This window comes from Staurois parvus, unplaced genomic scaffold (genome assembly GCF_062004578.1).
Source record: "Staurois parvus isolate SC_StPar_1 unplaced genomic scaffold, SC_StPar_1.0 ptg000672l, whole genome shotgun sequence".
Taxonomy (NCBI): Eukaryota; Metazoa; Chordata; class Amphibia; order Anura; family Ranidae; genus Staurois; species Staurois parvus.
Genome location: NW_028318468.1, coordinates 4,765,299 through 4,785,452, shown reverse-complemented (window position 1 = coordinate 4,785,452; position 20,154 = coordinate 4,765,299). Strand labels below are relative to the sequence as shown.

At 40.8% G+C, this 20,154-nt stretch overlaps 1 protein-coding gene across 1 annotated transcript in view; it reads left to right on the top strand.

The window, feature by feature from the left end:
- Positions 1-635: 635 nt before the first annotated feature.
- Positions 636-20,154, top strand: part of MAN1A1 (mannosidase alpha class 1A member 1) — a 154,850-nt gene continuing 135,331 nt past the window's right edge. The window contains exon 1 of the mRNA XM_089652188.1: positions 636-751. Coding sequence (XP_089508314.1) covers positions 686-751 — 66 coding nt within the window. The 5' untranslated portion in view covers positions 636-685. The remainder of the gene's footprint in view (positions 752-20,154) is intronic.

Sequence of the window (20,154 nt, the reverse complement as noted above, 5' to 3'; positions counted from 1 at the left end):
AAACCCTTATGCTTGCCCATTTTCTTCTGCTTTCAACGCATAAACTTCAGGGACAACATGTTCACTTGCTGTGTAATATATCCCATCTACCTTCAGATGCCATTGTAACAAGTTAATATTATTTACTTCACCTGTCAGTGGACATAGTGTTTTGGCTGATCTGTGTATGTGTGAGCAATATTACCTGCCAGTATATTTTTGTGAAGTCTGAAATGTGATTCTATTCTGTACAGCCATTTCACGGCTTTATAACTGACCATGGGACTATAAATGAGGAACTTTGTATATCAGAGCACTGGACTTTAGCTACCGACGATTGCTGAAGTTACTATCCAGATATGTGCTTGTACCCAAGTATTGCTGTCATGCTGTAGATTGACCATTTCTTCATAAGTAAAGGGTTGGTTTTATTTAATAATCTATAAGTGGTTAAATACAAGCTCCCTTATGTGGCCTATAAAAAGGTACAATTTATAATATGAATATAAATAAATGTTATAAAACTTGTAACATTTTATTATATAATAGAATGATTGACTTCTCATACATTTTTGTTTTAAAAGCTATGTAAATTAGAGGTAATGGTATGGATGTTCTGAATGCCAATTATGTGACAATTATCTGCTTGGTTTCAGGCAGCATCCAAGGAGCGACAATTGTAGATTCTCTGGACACGCTGTTTATCATGGGAATGAAAGATGAATTCAAGGAAGCTAAGGAATGGGTTGATAAAAACCTAGAGTTCAATGTGGTAAGTTAATACCCAATATTTTCACTTTTTTCTGGGTGAACTGTGGTTCGATGGCCATGTACACAATGGAGTCTGAGTGAACTGTGGTTAGAGAATAAAACCTTAAGCAGTTTTTTTTTTTTTTGGGGGGGGGGGGGGTGTGGTAGGGTGAGGAGCTATACATTCTGGCAATTTTTTTTTTTTTTTTTCTGTCACTGGGAAGATTTGGCCTCTCTATTTCTCTTCATAACCATTACCACTTGGACTAAAGTAATAGGAAAATCCCCAAATTTTGAGTTGTCTCCAGAACAGGAATAGAGTAGAATTTTCCAATAGGGATCACTTGCTTCTTGCTGTGTATATGGATCAAGAAGTAAAGGGAAATCTTCCCACTGGAACACAGATGACAAAAAATACAGACTAACAGAGGATTAACTCTTCAAAAGTTTTAGCTTTTTATCTACATTACTGAATCCTAAACCTTTAATTGTAATGGACACGCAGTTTTGGCTCCTTGTTGTACTTGTGTTTCACATTGGATACATAAGTGGCCTGAGGAGTAAACTCTTCTCAACACTGCAGACAATATTCTGTGATTGCTGGCAATGCCAGGCACATGATACAGGGGGGGGGGGGTTAGGGTCACATGATTGTCATGAATGGCTGTCAGTGGTCAAATGATTGGAAAGCTCCGTGAGGCGCCAGTAAATGTGCCAGGAGCGCGCAAGGCAAATATGCAGCCATCAAGGCCCAGCTGCCGAGAGGCCATATATTTGCGTACTGTCAGCGCCCTAGGAGTTAACACATAGGGTCTCCATTCTTAGAGCACCACAGCAATTGCTATTAAATTTAAGGCCAGGAAGTGCATATGGGAAAGTTTTGTGCTTTTTGAAAGCGAAATGACCTGCAGTGAGCTGTTAAGGCATTCAAAGACCCTTTACTAGTTCGCATTATACTTCTTTCAAATGCTGTGCACTTCAGAAATGGCACAGAAGCTTTATTCCTCTGACTTGCATGCTGTTTGCAAATGTATGCTTGCAGCCCCCTTGTAAAACCCTTTACTACTGTACTTTGTTGTGGGAACATTTTATTTTTTTTTTGGCACATTAAGTTATACAAAAACTTGTTTGATGTGAAAAATGTGCCTGGTGGTATAATATGCAGAGCAGTGCTTTCTAAACCCAAGGTAATATGCAGAAAATGGAATACTGTACATAGGTTGTTGCAGGTATACATGTGTGAAAGGGTCTTGCATGCTTTTCATATACATCTATCTCATTGATTCGGACAAGCTTTCGTAACCTCTTTTAACTGGGGAAATCCCTTAAATAATTTTAGATCATAGGAAACCCCTGCAACAAACTATTTTATCTACACCTCCCAGTACATTATTTTGATCAGTGGGTTCTAGATTTGGTAATATAAAAAATGTGGCGAACCTCACATATTTAGCAACCAGAGTAGATCCTTTTTAACCCATCTACATATAACAGTTACTTTTAAATAGTAAATTACAGGACACATAGCTATGTTGCTTTAACCTTTTCAGCTTTTTTTTTTTTCTCTCTCGAGGGAACATGGTGGAAAATATTTCTCGGTTAGCAGTGAAACCTGCTGTCAAAACATAATGGGGGGAATTTAATAAAGCTGCTGCAAAATGTTTCTGGTGTTAATCCCTCTCCTGTATCTCAAACCATGCAGAGCTTATTACACATGTCCATATAAAAGAACATCTGGGTAGCAGTGACCATAACATGATTTCATTTATTGTTAGCTGTAAACAGCGAGCACATATGGGAAAAATGAAAATGCTCAATTTTAAGAGAGCTAATTTTCCAAGGCTGAGAGTTGCTCTCCAAGACTTAGACTGGGAGGGAATATTGGCATTGATGAACACAACACAGAAATGGGGGTTATTCAAAAAGACTGTATGTGAACAACACTGCAAAATATATTCCCATGGACAACAAGTTTAAAAGGCTAAAAATCAAACCTATATGGCTTACGGCCAAAGTTAAAAAATCTATAGATAATAGGAAAAGAGCTTTTATTAAATATAAAAATGAAGGAACGCTATAATCGTTTAAACATTACAAAGAATATAACAGAATATGCAAAAAGGAAAGCGAGGCCACAAAAATATAAACTGAATGACAGATTGCAAATGATATCAGGACCAACGCCCAGAAATTATTCAGATATATTAATAGTAAAAAGGTCCAGTTCGAGCATGTAGGCCCTTTACAAAATAATCTAGAGTGGGTGACTGGGGACAAAGAGAAGGCAAATCTATTTAATACCTTCTTCAGTTCTGTGTATACAAAGGAACATGGGGGAGATCTTGTCCATAATGGGCATGGTATTGACACAGCTCCAGATGATCCACATTGGCTCACAATTGATATGATCCAAAAATATTTAGATAGTATAAAGGTGAATAAAGCACCTGGACCAGATGGCATACTCCCACGGGTCCTTAAAGAATTGAGCTCTGTCATTTTAAAGCCATTGTTTCTAATTTTTAGGGACTCTTTAATGACTGGCATAGTACCACTGGACTGGCATAAGGCCAATGTGGTGCCAATATTTAAAAAGGGGTCAAAATCTTTACCAAGTAATTATAGACCTGTTAGTTTAACTTCTATAGTTGGAAAGATACAGGAGAGTTTAATAAATGACCACATAGATAAGTTCTTGCTGGAAAAAAATATTTTAAGCAACAGACAGCATGGATTCATGAAAGATAGAAGTTGTTAAACAAATCTGATTTGTTTTTGAGGAGGTGAGCAAAACCTTGGACAGAGGGGTGGCAGTGGACGTGGTATACTTGGATGTTGCAAAAACGTTTGCCACAGTTCCCCACACATGGGTAATGTGTAAAGTAAAGTCTACAGGCTTGGAAAAATCTGTAAATGGTTAGAAAACTGGCTAAAAGATCGTATTCAAAGATTAGTGGTTAATGATTCATACTCTGAGTGGTCTAGGGTTGTCGGTGTACCCCAAGGTTCAGTGTTGGGACCCTTACTTTTTAATATATTTTATAAACCGTATAGGATCTGGGATTATTAATTCCATTTCAGTTTTTGCAGATGACACCAAGCTGTGCAGTGGAATAACGTCCTTACAGGATGTCTCCAATTTACAAGCCGACCTCAATGCACTGTTTAATTGGGCAACTGTGGCAAATGAGGTTTAATGTTGATAAATGTAAGGTTATGCACTTGAGGGCTAAGAATATGCATGCATCCTAGGGGGAATACAACTGGGGGGAATCAATGGTGAAGGATCTGGGAGTTCTGGTAGATCTCAAGCTTAGTAATGGCATGCAATACCAAGCTTCAGTTTCTAAAGCGAGCAAAATCCTCTCTTGTATGCAAAGAGGTATAGACTCCAGAGAGAGAGATATCATATTACCCCTGTGCAAATCATTAGTAACACCTCATCTGGAATATGCAGTTCAGTTTTGGGCACCGATTCACAAAAAGAACATTGGGGAACTGGAGAAAGTACAGAGAAGGGCAAGCAAACTTATAAGAGGCATGGAGGAGCTCAGCTATGAGGAAAGATTAGAGGAACTGAATTTATTCTCTCTTGAGAAGAGGAGATTAAGGGGGGAGATGATCAACCTGTATAAATACATCAGTGGTTCATATATTGAACTCGGTGTAGAGCTATTTACCCTGAGGTCATCACAGAGGACAAGAAGGTACTCTTTACATCTGGAGGAAAACAAATTTAGTCTGCAAACACAAAGGGTTCTTCACAGTGAGAGCTGTGAAAATGTGGAATAGACTCCCTCAAGAGTTGGTTCTGGCCACCTCAGTGGATAAAAAAGTCCTGGATTATTTCTTAGATACATAGAATATAACTGGATACTAACATTTATAGGTAAAGTTGATCCTGGTAGTATTTGATTACCTCTCGGGGGATCAGGCAGGAATTTGTTTTTTCCTGCAGGAGCAAATTGGATCATGCTTTGCTGGGTTTTTTTGCCTTCCTCTGGACCAACTGAGTATACAACGTTTTTTTTTTTTTTTTTTTTCTTTAATTGTTGAACTGGATGGACTTTTGTCTTTTTTCAGCCAGACTAACTATGTAACTATGTATTGTGATAAATTCATGAAGCATTTGCAACACTTTTGGTTCTGACAGCGGCATTCCCATCAGAATACACTGATCTGCACCTAATTGCTGGTTTTCCAGCAAGATTGCTCAACAGAAGTTAGTCTAAACAGACAGGGCTACACACAAATTAAAATTCATCTGGTTCCTGCTGAACTAGACAAATTTCGATACATGTATGCCCAGCTTTAAGTGACCAACATGGAGGCATTAGTATGGACTAGATTGCAGCCATTAAAGTCCTGGCTGGAATTTGTAGAGAAAAACATGTAAGTTTTGATTTGCCTCTATACATGGCCTTTCAGTTAACAAAATAATTTGTGCTGTTTATGCAGTGCCTTGAATTTAGTTCTTAATCGTGGTAGATATTCAAATGATTTTAATGTTCTCTGTCACAGTTTACTACCTTGGAGCAGCTTTTCAAATCAACCGAGAAATCTCTGCTGGTGTGAAAATTATTTAGCATATTACTGCAAGAAAAAAATGCTTCTAAATGTTATCATTCCAAATATATGTTGAATTAGGAATACTTACATCATACTGTAATATCCTAAACTCATATTTTGGTGTGCATAGTATTATTTACATCAGAATAAGTATTATGATATTGAAAATGTGACACAGCATTTTTATGCTTAAAGCGGAGTTCCGGCTGAAAAAGTCAACAGCTACAAAAACTGTAGCTGCTGACTTTTAAAATACAGACACTTACCTGTCCCTCAGTTCAACAGTGTCCTCACCACGGCTGGTTTTACTGGCTGTCTTCTCTCCCTGGCGCAGGCATCTTCAGTGTGTGCACACGGCTGTGACAGCTTGCGGCTTCACAGCCTGGTGCCCACTGCGCATGCGCGAGAAGCGCTGCTCTTTGTGAATGGCCCCGTAGTCTTCTGGGACCTGTCGCATGTCCGAGAAGACTATGGGGAGGGAGGAGAAACAACTTCCACTTCTGATCGCCCAGGCGAATGCAGCAGAAGTGGCAGCGGGTACCTGTCAAAATTTGGGTACCCGCTCCCCAAAGGTGCCAATCTTTAACAAAAAGCGGAGGATAAAGACTTAAAGTGGATCTTCCCCTTTTGGGTGGAACTCCACTTTTAAAGTGGTTGTAAGCCTCTGAAATGAAAAATGAGCAAAGCGTATCCTTCCTGACAGTTTAACTGGACAGTCCAGGAAGATGGCTTTTCCCCCCTTCCAGTACACAGTAGCCTCAGCTTGCATGTTTCCCTATGAGACTGTATAGGGGGGTATTTACATTCCCACCACTCAGGTGTCAGATTACACTCAGCTTTGTGCTATGCCCTGTGTGTTGTCAGAACCCCCAACTCCCCCTTCCGACTGGAAGCTTGGAAATAGCCTTCAGTGTGTGTGTTTTAGGAGCCTGCAGACAAACAGGTACAGCTTATGTAGGAGGATTTGTTTCATCTCTGTGTATCACCGGAGGCTAGTCACAGTGGATATATGTATTGGTTTACAACCACTTTCATGAAAAATAATGTACGTTAGGGGTTTGACTTGTGAAGTGGACTACATTATAAGAGTACGAGCACACGGCTGTTATGAAATTGCTAATCATCTAAACATGATCTTGCTGGCAGAAAGGTGTAAGGGAAAAAAAAGCATGAAATGTGTCTGTAAAATGCTTGCATTTATACACTCAGACATTCAAATGTCAATACAGCATTTAGACACATACATTTTTACTTTCATTCCATTTAAATGTATGTGTGTTTGCATTTGCACGTGTTTTATACGTATGCACACACAAATTACTGACCTTGGACATGTTTTTCTGTTTTGATTTTATTGATCTGAATGGCGTCCAAGTTTACTGATCTTTTTACACGCCGTGTGCATAGGCTCCTACAAAACAAAGATCTGTTAAAAACACAAAAAAACAAAAGAAAAACGCATTCTTGTCAGTACTGCGTTTATAATTGTTTTTTGTTTTTTTAATGTGGTCGTGTGTGTTTTAAAGCAGACAGACCTAGTGGTGTATTTAGTATTACAAATGGAATAATGAAAGCTTAGCTTGTACCTAGTGCTGCTTTACATTTGTAGATCACTCTGGTGTTTGCTAAGAAGGCACAAGGTCATGAATTTTATGCCAGTGAATTCTCTGACAATCACTGCTAAATTAAAAGGGCACTTACCAGCTATCCAGAAAAAAAAAAATACTGTTTTAACCTCCCTAGCGGTCTGATTATGTCAGTATTTCTGTGCTCAAAGCGGTAAATTTTTTTGCATGGGAATATCTTGTTTTTTTATTGTAGGCCTGTAATTCTTAGGAATAACCCACTGAAATTTGTCCGAACAAGAGTCTAGTAAACATCCCGGGTATGATAAAACTTGAAACACTAAATCATAAATTATAATGTAAACATAAAAATAATATAATGATAAATGTAATTCAATAATGTAATCAAACAAAAAACACTGAAATTTGTAATAGAGCGCCAAGTTCCCACATCACTGAGCTCAGTCGCAGAATTGTTTTCAGTGTTTGATGACGAATTTCCCCACAAATCATCACTCAATTCTGCAAGTGGTTCTAATTTACTATCACTGTTCTCTAGCTGGTCTAAAACCGCTTTTGACCTAAATGGATGCTTTTTGGACTCCATGGACGTTTCTCAGTTTCCTGGCAGAAAGAACAGTAAAAATGCAGGCAGGGCACAGGACAAAGCAGTAGGGACAAAATGTATGTGAAATGGTTTGATACAGTAATGGAATACTATCAGATTTTAGTGTATTTAGTGAATGTCACATTTTTACATTTTTGAATTTCCCGCCGGTTCCGTCCCCCATACATCCCGACGGGAATGGAACCCGGAAGACGACATCGGCCGGATGACATGGCCAGGGATGCTGCAGGGGGGACATCGCGGGAGTGCAGGACAAGGTAAGTGAAACGGGGATCATAGAGCAACACTGCAGGTTAATCGCGAGTGTAGCTCGAGGGCCACCGCTTCTGGTACTGAAACTTAACCCCGAGCTGCATTCTGGAATACCTCCAGGGGGGTTAATAATTTGCGTTAAAAACAGAAGTTTTATTTGAAGCATTTTTACAAATATATGTGAAAGCGCACTGCCTTGTCTCTGTAAAGTGCAGTTTTAAAGGATAAGTTCACCTTTTGACAAAAAAAAATAAATGCACATTTGTTTGCAGGTAAAAAAGTGCATTTGTTTTTGTTGCAGGAGCCTGTAAAGCATTGCACCAGCGATCAGCAGACCTGTCAGTATATATGCTTGCCTGTATGGGATATAAGGGCAAGTGGATATACTGACAGGAAGAATCAGTGAACTACCATTGACAACTACAAGCCAACAGCTGCTAAAGCAAACTTGGTGTATATACTCAGTTTAATTCTTTTATATTTGAGAGTTTCCATATTGGAGTAAATATTGCAATGGATAAATTAAAGGCAGGTATGCCTAGAGGCAACTAATTCTTCTCTAAAGGTGCAGGCACACACTTAAAGCCCAGCAAAGCACAATAGTAGCTGAAAGTGTTCATGTTCCCATGCTGTTTCCAGAAAGCATTTACGTGGGGACACATTGGACGCCTTCAGCTGTCATTGTGCTTTACTAAGCTTCTGGTGTGCGACTCTGCATTTAGAGAGGAGTGGACTGCCTCCAGACATACCTGCCCTTTATCCATTTCTGTACATTATGCACTGATCAGCCATAACATTTTGCCTGCCCACCTCTTGTTGAGTAGGTCCCCATTTTGTTGGCCAAACAGCCCTGACCAATCGAAGCATGGACTCCACTGGGCTTCTGAAGGTATTCTGTGGTATCTGGCACCAAGCTGTCAGTAGCAGATCCTTTAAGTTATGAGGTGGGGCCTCTATGGGTTGGACTTTTTTTTTTCCAGCACATCCCACAGATACTTGAGGAATTGAGATCTGGAGAATTTTGAGGCCAAGTCAACACCTCAAACCTGTTTCTTATACCATTTTTGCAGTATAGCAGGGCATGTTATCCTACTCCAATCAGGTAATACTATTTCCATGACAGCGTGTACTTGTTCACTAACAATGTTTAGGTAGGTTAGTGGTGCTCAACCTGTGGCCGTTGGAGTCCTCTGATGTGGCCCTCGCCCTCAAACCAGGGAGGTGAATGCCTGGGGTCGGCAACCCATTGATTGCAATCTGTGCTTGCTGACCTGCCATCCTAAAGCAAGAGTGCATAGCACTGGCAGCAGAGGAAGCAGGTGGCTGCAGACAGATCAGGAGCCGCATAAGCTGATGCTTCCTCTATAGCGTTGGCAGAGTGATACCATGTGCACTTCACCTGGGACCTTTCTAGCAACCTGAAGACGAAGAGCAGCTCTCCAAAGAAGAGTGGGCAAATATTGCAAAGTCTAGATGTGCAAAGTTAGTAGAGACATATCCCATTAAACCGAAGGGCTCGTTCATACTTGACTTATTTCTAACTCTTGCCAAATGCTCCTATAACGTTTGACAGGCGTTTGTGAAGTGTTTTTAACGCTCCTCAAACACTCCCAAAACGCCCTATGCACGGTTTTGAAGCAGTTGATAGGCGTTTGCCAAGCGTTAGAACCGCACCACAAACTCCAATAATGAAGTTAACTGGTAATAACGCTCAGAAATTGCTTCGCAACTGCCAGGCGTTTGCGGAGCGGCACCATAGACTTGAATGGGAGGCTTCAACTCCTGACTAGACACGAGGTGTCAGTTTTGCCACGATGCGCTGCCAACGCTTCAATGTGAACAGCACTGTGTGCTGCCATGTGCAGAATTTTCATAGGCATTTGAGGAGCATTAAAAAATGCTTCCCAAATGCCTGTCTGAGGCCTGCTGACAAAGCTAATGTGAACATAGCCTTAAGGCTGTAATTAAAGCAACAATATACTTGACACAAGGGGGTGATCCTTTTTTCCAACTCAGTGATTCGGTTTTTGATTTTTTTTTTTTTCCTTTCTGACCTGTTGGTGTTATATTTGGATGTTATAAGTTGCACTAAGTAAATACAGATGGATAAAACAAAAACTGTCTGTTTTCATTTCAGACTGCAACGCAACAAGATATTTTAACCACTGCCCGCAATGTACTGCTGACCGGCGGTAGCTGCAGGCAAAGCAACGTACCCATACCTCACTTTGCTCTTCCCGGTTTAGAGCATGCGCGCCCCCCATTAACCCCTGCTGTCATTCGTTGTAGGAGGTGTATGTCAGCAGGTCTCGGCCAGTGATTTTGGCCGGGACTCTCCTACAGCGAATGAAGATGCAGAGCTGTGCCTGTATTTGTAAATACAGACACAGGATCTAGCTGGTTCTTCTCTCTGGAACAAAATGGTTCCAGGGAGAGAGAGACCTCACACGTGAGTAAAAGCAGCACACTGCACCCACACACACGTTAGAGACCTTTTAACCCCTTGATTGCCACATTTAACCCTTTGATTGCCCCCTGCCAGTGCCATTAGTACAGTGCCAGTGTACAGTATTTTTCACTGATCACTGTATTAGTGTCACTAGTGATGTCAAATAGCATCAGGGTCAGTTAGCGTTCCTCCCAGCTTGGGTCAGCTAGCGTTAGATTGCCCGCATACTCACGCTATAGGTTCATGATCACCATCATTGCTAGTATAGTGTTTGTACAGATCAATATATTGATCACAAACAAAACTATACCAGTGCCCCCTTAGTATTAGTGTCCCCAAAACCGCAGTGTTAGTAGGATCATCCCCGTTTGCTGCCATCACTAGCATTTAGCCCCAATGGACCCCACCCCTTTACAAGAAGTGCAGTATCCGTGTAATTTCTGAAATATAAAAGGTGCCGTGCTAAAGTAATGAATGAATCAAATGAAATATTTCTGAACATGTGCATACAGTAAACATAAATATGGTGAATAGAAGCAGCAATAGAATGAATAGCAGCAATATTAAAAAGCAGAGACAGTGAGGCACTCTGATCAGCGCCTCCAGTCTAAAGTGTGAGAGTTCATGAATTCTTAATATAGCAAGAATTAATATACTGATAAGTCTGATGATGGTATCCGTGACACTGAGTGGTCAGCATTGGGTGATATAAAATGAATAGTTACTGATGGTGAACATATATCAAATGACACAATTGCGATAAACAATAGTTATAAAAAAGTCCAAAAAATAAATTTGTGAACAGGTGACATCCAGTGCTGGTGAATCTGTGAAAAGTATTTCCTTTTATATGCACTCACCAGAAGCGCATATAACATGCACATGAATAGCTGGTTTCTTCCCCAGGTAAGTCAGGCAGCACACCCATCAGTCATAGGACCATGAAGGCCAGGATGATCTCTGATAGGGATGTTGACACCAAGCAGCATGCAAACCACAATGAGAAATCCTGAGGAGTTGGCTCACAAAAGAGCCAGAGAAAATCGGCTGATAGTGGAGTACTTTTTTAAAGGTACAGAGTATCTACATGGAGAGTACAAACAAACAATATAAAACAACTCGCTAAGATGGCTGCCGGACCTTCGTGTGGCCCCAGCAGCGTGACGTCAATGCGCAGGCTCCTCTCCTGCCGCGTTTCGTGCTCACGCACATTTTTAAAGGAATATGCCTCTAATAATTTCTGAACACTGTCACCTGTAATACATTGCACACGAAACTGCAGTGTTCACAGAATCAGGCCTGATCTCTGTTAGCACTTGCCAGTCATTTTTTTTTTCTTTTTTTTTTTTTGTATCGGTTCAAGTAGTCCCTGACAGCCAGGTGCTCTTTTTCCCATGAGTCACTCTAGGTACCTGTAAATTTAGAGTCCAAAATGTCCAACGAATGGTACACTAGTAAAGAGGACTACAGGATTCTGAGCATGTCAGGTGAGAGCGAAGGGGAAGACTCCCTGGCACAATCAGCCTCAAAATATGAATATAGAATAGACAGCAGAGGCACCCTAACAGGTAGCTTGGATGAAGAAGAGGTCCCTGTTAAGATCAGGCATACCCGTCCCCATGAAGCGCAAGTGCTAGGATTTTATGACCTGTCTCATATGCAGCAGAGTGCCAGTAATAGCGCTGCCCTACCTTTTAGTGAACTAGCGAGCACCAGCGGCCTAGTATATCCTGGTCTTTTTTTTTTTATAACCGCACTGCAGTTTCTTTTGGTGAGGTGGTGAGTCCCAAAAGTGCAGTACAAACTGATGTGGTGGTGAGCACAAGTAGGGTCCCGCAGCCACCAAGAATTTGTACACAGGCCCGTAGAGCCCCTAGTATCCTTCCAGACATGCTTGCACCCACAGCCCAAATTACTTAATTGCAATAGAGTGAAATGAACTAATAGGACGTAGGTAAATTGCCTAATCTATGTGTTGGGACAGCGCAGCCCAACACAGGCTGTGAATGAGCCCCAACTCTGAGAGATACTGATATCAAAGAAAAAAGCATAACTACAATATATAAAAGTACAGTGATATTTGTGTATTGCCTCCATTTCAGAACATATTTGCCGTTATAGAGAACTTGAGCCTCTGGTAGAATATTTAGTCTAACATTGTATGTTGGATATATGTGTCTGTGGCTCCCTTCCCACCTGGCCATTTTGGCACGTATGTGCCCCATCATAGCTGCAAGGGCACACTAGTGGCAGGGGGTGGTGGGGAAGGAGCTTAAGCATGGATCAGGGAAAATTGTTGCCTACTGAATATTCTACAGGGAGCTTCATTTATCCTGTTTTCAATTATTTTATTACCGTGTCTTTTAAAGGAGTAGAGGCCTTATCAGCATTTCAAGAATGGTAATGTGTTGTAGTAGTGCTTGTACTTTAACTATTTGCAAATGGGCCCTTAAATTTGTGATGTGTTTCTAGCAAGTTAACTTGGGTGTCAAAAACGTAGTTTATATTTATAATTTTTATGAAGAATTGGTGAACGTTTGTGCATTAATCCTCATGCACACTAGACATTTTTAGAGCTGCTGTTTTTGGCTTTTGAGGGTTTTTTTTTTTTCTACAGCTAGTAAACCCCCCAGCATGTTATCACATGCACACATAGACACTAATCAACGTTTTTTTGGTGGGGGCATTTTTTGGTTGGAAAACCCCCCCAGAACTAGTGGGTTTCTAGAGGAGTTTTTTAGCTGTAAAATGCTCGAATGCTGAAAAACGTGGTAAATCGTGGCAAACCAGCGTTTTTGGACTTTTTTTGACCCCAAAAAATATAAATTTTTTGGGTAAAAAACCCTGAAAAACACAGCTAAACGCTAATACAAAAATGCTGAAAAACTCACATTTTTAACGTGACTTTACTCCGCTAACGTTACCAGCGGTATTAAAACGCCCCGTGTGCATGGAGCCTTATGCTGTTTCATGTATGTTTGCAGTATCTCCAGTACCAAGAGCCATATGTTATTTATGTACTACACTTTTCTCTGTCTAGGGCAGTGGTCGGCAAGCCGCGGCTCGCGAGCCACATGCGGCTCTTTACCCACTCTAATGCGGCTCTTCTGTGTGCCGGGCGCCTGCTCCCCTCCCTCCTCTCGGTCGGCCGCTCCCCTGCCTCCTCTCGGTTGGCAGCCCCAAAAGTCCGCGCGAACCTTTTAATCCGGCCCGCGGATGTGGCTGTCAGGATGTGTGTAGGCGGGGCAGCGTGCCGAACGTGAGGGGAGGGGAGCTAGGCTCCTCTCACAGTCCGCCCTGAAGACCCGAACGGCGCGGGAAGACAGCGAGAGGAACGCAAAAGGTAAGTGAATTGACACGGGGGACTTGGCTTACTAGAAGGGGGGGAATAGTACTGTGGGGGATGAAATACTATATGAGGGATGAAATACTATATGAGGGATGAAATACTATATGAGGGATGAAATACTATATGGGGGATGAATTACTATATGGGGGATGAATTACTATATGGGGGATGAATTACTATATGGGGGATGAAATACTATATGGGGGATGAATTACTATATGGGGGATGAAATACTATATGAGGGATGAAATACTATATGAGGGATGAATTACTATATGGGGGGATGAAATACTATATGAGGGATGAAATACTATATGGGGGGATGAAATACTATATGGGGGGATGAAATACTATATGGGGGGATGAATTACTATATGAGGGATGAAATACTATATGAGGGATGAAATACTATATGAGGGATGAAATACTATATGAGAGATGAATTACTATATGAGGGATGAAATACTATATGAGGGATGAATTACTATATGAGGGATGAATTACTATATGGGGGGATGAAATACTATATGGGGGGATGAAATACTATATGAGGGATGAATTACTATATGAGGGATGAAATACTATATGGGGGGATGAAATACTATATGAGGGATGAATTACTATATGGGGGATGAAATACTATATGAGGGATGAAATACTATATGGGGGATGAAATACTATACGGGGGATGAAATACTATACGGGGGATGAAATACTATACGGGGGATGAAATACTATACGGGGGATGAATTGCTATGGGGGATGAATTACTATATGGGGGATGAATTACTATGGGGGATGAATTACTATATGGGGGATGAATTACTATATGGGGGATGAATTACGATGGGGGATGAATTACGATGGGGGATGAATTACTATGGGGGATGAATTACACTATGGGGGATGAATTACTATATGGGGGATGAATTACTATGGGGGATGAATTACTATATGGGAGATGTATTTTCAGTTTTAAAAATGTGGCTCTCAAAATAAATTTCAATCATGGTTTTGGCGAGATTTGGCTCAGTTGAAAAAAAAGGTTGCCCACCACTGGTCTAGGGGAATGCATGTAATTACTGAACAAACAGATGAGTAGCTACAACAGATTTGAGTTTGGCTGACCTGGTCATCCTTTGTGATCCAAGCCAGTTGTAGAAAGCAGAATTTAGTGGGATCCCTCAAGTCTTTGTTGTGGTTGTCAGTCCTGCTGTGTAGCTTCAGACCACTAAATCTAAACAAAGCAATGCTTATTTAGGCCTGGAACTGTGCGATGGCAGTTGTCCGATCACAGGAACAGGATAATCGGAGGTAAGAGGTTATTTTGCAAACTTGCTTGGGTCTGTGATAAGAAGTCTTAGATTATAGATGAAAAAAGACAGAAGTAACAAGTTTTATTTGCAGATTTGCTTGGGAGTCTCTGGATATTTCGAAGAGCTAATGTATTTTAAGAATGCAATTTAAAAGCCATTAAAGCTGCTTGGGCTGCTATCCCTTTTTAATGTGGTTTTATTTCAACCTTTCTGCCTTTTCAAACTTGACATGTCTGCCTGATTACAGTGCTAAGACATAAGTATAGTTATGATGCCACTGGCTGGATTAGATATTGCTGTGATTCATATGCATGACCTAATCAGATTTCTTAACCAGTTGGTAAGCCAGGCAAGACTGAGCTTTGAAGTAATACCAGAGGGAATGTTGTAGTGCCTTTGGCTCCACAGCAGTGCAGAGCTGGAAGCTTTGAAGTCGCTTGGGGCAATATAAAAAGATTTTAAGAGTAAAACCTTTAGGTGTCTTGAATGAGAAAACTTGTAATTAATGTAATTGTTGCTAAATAGTTTCAGCTTAGTTTGCAGTGATTTCAATGCTCCTAACACAGTTGTTTATATTAAAAGCTTTGCAACTGTACTGAAAGCATTGTTTTTGAGGTGTGTTACCTTTAACCACTTGAGCTCCCAAAAGTTTGTGTGAAAGTTATAGTTATGGGAAGGAATTTTTTCCCCCGCAGGAACAAATTGGATCATGCTTTTCTGGGTTTTTTTTGCCTTCCTCTGGATCAACTGTGGGTGTAGGATTATAATTTTTATTTTATTTATTTTTATAGTTGAACTAGATGGGCTTTTGTCTTTTTTTTTTCAGCCAGACTAACTATGCAACTATAATGTCTACACTATGGTATGGATACTGTAATATGTATTTTGTATGGTAGTAATGGTGGTGATCTGCAACTTATAGTGGGGCTGTGATAGTGCTGTGGGCAATCTGACATTGGGTGGGTGGTAGACTCACTGACATCACCAGTGACACTAATACAGTGATCAGTGCTAATACTATATACTGTCACTGGACTAATGTCAGTAACTGGGAAGGAGTTAATATCTCATGGTAATCAACGGGTTAAGTGTGTGCCTAACCTGTTATTGCATTTTTATATGTGCTGTTTTTTTACTAAAAATCTGTTTGTTCCTTCTCCCTGATTTTGCAGAGAGAAGAAATACCCAGATCATTCCCACTGTTGTGTGTATGTCCACACAGGGCTCTGGGCTGTGATTGGATACAACCAATCAGCAGAGCAGGTCTCAGCCATGAATCATTGGCTGAAAACTGCTGACATGCTCTTGCTTTGTCCAATCACTGCAGGAGTCGGTAAGATGAAGCTGGGAGCATGCATTAGCAGCTTGAACCTAGAAATAGGTGCCGATGTACAAGTACGTGACAATACCTGTACAAGCTGTCTGGAAGTAGTTAAATTGGAACTAAATACTTTTCATTTTGGATAAAGTAAGGGAGGGTTTTAACTAGGGATGCACCAAAATTTCAGCGGTCGAAACATATCAGCCGAAAATAGCCCTATCTGCATTTTGACAATAGGAAATTTTTAGCCAATAGGGGGCAGTGTGTACTGCATATGGGAGGGGGCAGAGAATGGCAGGAGAAGAGCAGTGTACATAGTGAGATACTGCTAAATGTCACAGCCGGTTTTTAAATGTAATTACCGGCTTTTATCCCCCCTTCACTATAGCTCCAAGAATGAGCTGTCGTCCTCTCCACCGCTAAGGGAAACTAAGGGGTGGGGTCACTGGGTAATGTCACTGGGTGACCCTGCCCCTTAGCGGAGGCGAGGATGGACAGCTCATTCTCAGAGCTATAGTGCAGGGGGGGAAAAAAGCCAGTCATTGCATTTAAACCCGGCATTGTTTTTAAATGCAATTACCTGCTTTTTTTTCTTCACTATAGCTCTAAGAATGGGCTGTTCTCTCCTCCGCTAAAGGAAACGAAGGGGCACGGTCACAGGGTAACCCCACCTCTTGACTGCTTGCCACTAAAATTGGCTGGAAATGCTTGGTGCAGTCATTGAAGTTATGATTTAATTTTTTTTTTTAAGCCTTCTATAGCCTCTGCTCTTTTATATCCGCACTGGTTAAGCTGGCCAAAGATGGAGCAATTTTTTCGTGGTTGAAGGAAAGGAAATCGCTAGATACCCCCCCCCCCCACAGTCAGCATTGATGGAGGAATTTTTCACGTAGATCCATTGTGTTCTCCGGGTGGAGGTAGCTTTCCATGCTAGAACACAGTGATTACTGATAATGGCTATAATAGCCACTAGCAATAATCACATGTAAAATCCAACAGGCTGGTTGTACCTAAGTTGATCAACCAACTTGGGTACCTTCAGCCTGCCCATGCAGGCTGATATTTGAACCGACTATGGATGGCTTTAGAAGTTTTCAGTAGTCTCATGCCCCAAGCTTGACCACTTACTAAACTTTTAGTTTGTTTTATCAGTTAATCTTGCAATATTCTCAGTGTTTCAAAGGAGACTTGTAAGTAGAAGTGTTATATATGTGGTTTTAATTGGAATGCATTCATATTTCATATCTTTGAAACCCAAAGTACATTTTCATTATCATGGTCATTAGATTGTACCAAAAACAAACGTGCCTGCTTGCAGGTAATTGTATTTCAACTCCTGCTTGTTTCATCATTAGATTTGCTCACTGATAATAGTAATTGTGTATATTCATTATCTTGTAAAGAAATCCATATCCATTTTAAAGCTACGGAAGTATGACAAAGCTTTGTTCTTCAATACATTTCTATTAATTTTATATTTGGATTATACCACTCAATTATATTTTATCTAAAGAAAAACTTTCAGCAAACAAGCAAATTTAGATACAGTTTAATACAATTTTTTTTTTCCTGGAAAGCAAAAGCTTTTCATCTGTAAATATTAATTGTTTTATAATACAAATGTCATGTTTCTGCTAAAAAGTTTCCTAAGCCATGTTTTTCAAAATATTAACTTCAGATAACCAGTGTTTCGGGTCAGGGTTTAAGATGAAAAGGCAAAAGGGACCCCCTCCTCTGAGGCTATGTTGAAGCAGGCAGCTGGGGTGGTTGCGGTCAGACCTTTATAGATTGCCTGACCTGTAGATTTCCAGGAGAGTCAGTCTTCTAATGTAATCTGCTGGCCTATGCTATCATTTCCACCTCTTGTGAGTCATCCTGATTCCACACGATTTTGCACTACTTGTTTTAATGAATTAAAGTAGTTCTAATTCCTAAACATTGTTTGCCTTATGTTTAGGTATGTGTATCCCTCTTCCCCAATACTTACCTGAGCCCGATCTCAATCCAGCGACAATGCCTGTCTGCAGCATCTCTCTCCTCTTCTCCACGCTTTTCCGAACTTTGCTGAGAGCAGTAGGAGCCATTGGTTCCCGCTGCTGTCAGTCAAATCGTGTGACGAGGAAGTGGCAGGTGGGGCCAAGCCTCACTGTTTGTCACAGGCAGTGGCGCTTAGGATCACGCATGCAGGTGTGCGACAATAGGTAGTGAATTCTTATGGTGGAACACTGAGAAGAGGAAGAGCCAGGCACTCTGGCGGGTGACTCGAGAAGAAGCTGTTTGAGGCCACTTTGTGCAGTTCTATTGTACAGGTCAGGTAAGTATAAACCTGTTTAAAAAAAAAAAAAAAAAAAAAAAAGGGGGACTTTACCAACACTTGTGGTATTATCACTGTAATATACAGTGCATATAAAAAATCTACACACCCTTGTTAAAATGTCAGGTTGCTTTGATGTGAAAAAAAAGAGACAGATGAATTATTTCAGAACTTTTTTCCCACCTTTAATGTGACCTATAAACTGTACAACTCAATTGAAAAACAAGCTGAAATCTTTTAGGTGATGGAAGTAAACAAAAAAAACTAAAATAATGTGGTTGCATAAGTGTGCACACCCTCTTATAACTGGGGATATAGCTGTCTTCAGATGTAAGCAATCACATTCAAAATCATGTTAAATAGGAGTCAGTACACACCTGCCATCATTTAAGGGCCTTTGATTAACCCCAAATAAAGTTCACCTGTTCTAGTAGGTTTCCTCACATTTTCTTAGTCGCATCCTACAGCAAAAGCCATGGTCCACAGAGAGCTTCCAAAGCTCAGTGGGGGATCTCATTGTTAAAAGCTATCAGTCAGGAGAAGGGTGCAAAAGAATTTCCAAGGCATTAGATATACCACGGAACACAGTGAAGACGGTCATCAAGTAGAGAAATATGGCTCAACAGTGACATTTTACCAAGAACTGAACTCATTCTAGACAGGTGAGGTTTGGAACCCATAGGTATAGAATACTTCTTCCAATATGTATCTAGCTAGTTTGTTATGTGTTTAATTTTTGACACAAAGTCCATGATTTGAGACTACATCATTGTTACCACTTGCCTTTTTTTCATACATAGGTTTTTCATGCATTCCTAATCTTACATTTCTACATCCTCCCCTCTTGAAGGCTACATTTGCATGTGCAACTACTGATTCCTTCAGCTGTTTCAGCCACCTTTAAGTGGCCAGCAGTGGCTGCCAAGCTTGGTACACTTCAATGAGAGGTTGGCGGCAGCAGCTATTACTGTCTGTCTGCCCAGCCAGTGATTACCTGTGGTGATCGCTGCTGGAAGCTCACAAAGTACGTCCAGCAGAAACAGCTGCAGGAATCAGAAGTTGCCCATGCCCTGCCATTGTCCTTTGCATCAGCACTAGTCGCCGGTTCAAATGTAGCCTAAGGCAGGCCTTATATTTATACTTTTGTTTTGTTTGGTTTTTTTTTTCCCCCCGCTCAACCAGTGAGTTGAAGGTTCAAGGTGGATGGGGGACCCACTCCCAAAGCGTTATTTGGTTCTGCTGATGGGGCTTTCCCTGCTGACAGAATACAATGATTAGTGTTGCCAGCTATAGCCAGCAGCGATTTAGTGGATGAAAAAAACCCCTGACAGACTGGTTATACAGAAGTCGATTGACCTATCAAATTCTGTACATCCATTCTGCCGATAGAACAAAAGTTGTCCGGTTCCTGCTGAACCAGCAGTATTTCAGTCCAGTCCATCTATGGCCAGCTCTATTCCTCCCCAGTTTCTTCTCTACCTTCCTCGTAAAGATTTTCCAAGTCTTCTTTCCCCTTTTTTCACCACCCGTTAACACTCCAAACCTTCCAGAAGGACAAAAGTAAAGCAGAATGTCATTATTTTAGGATGCAACAATATAGTAAGACCCAATAAATCCACCTTTGATGGTACTATGCATACAGAGTTTTCTGTTGTGCGGTGC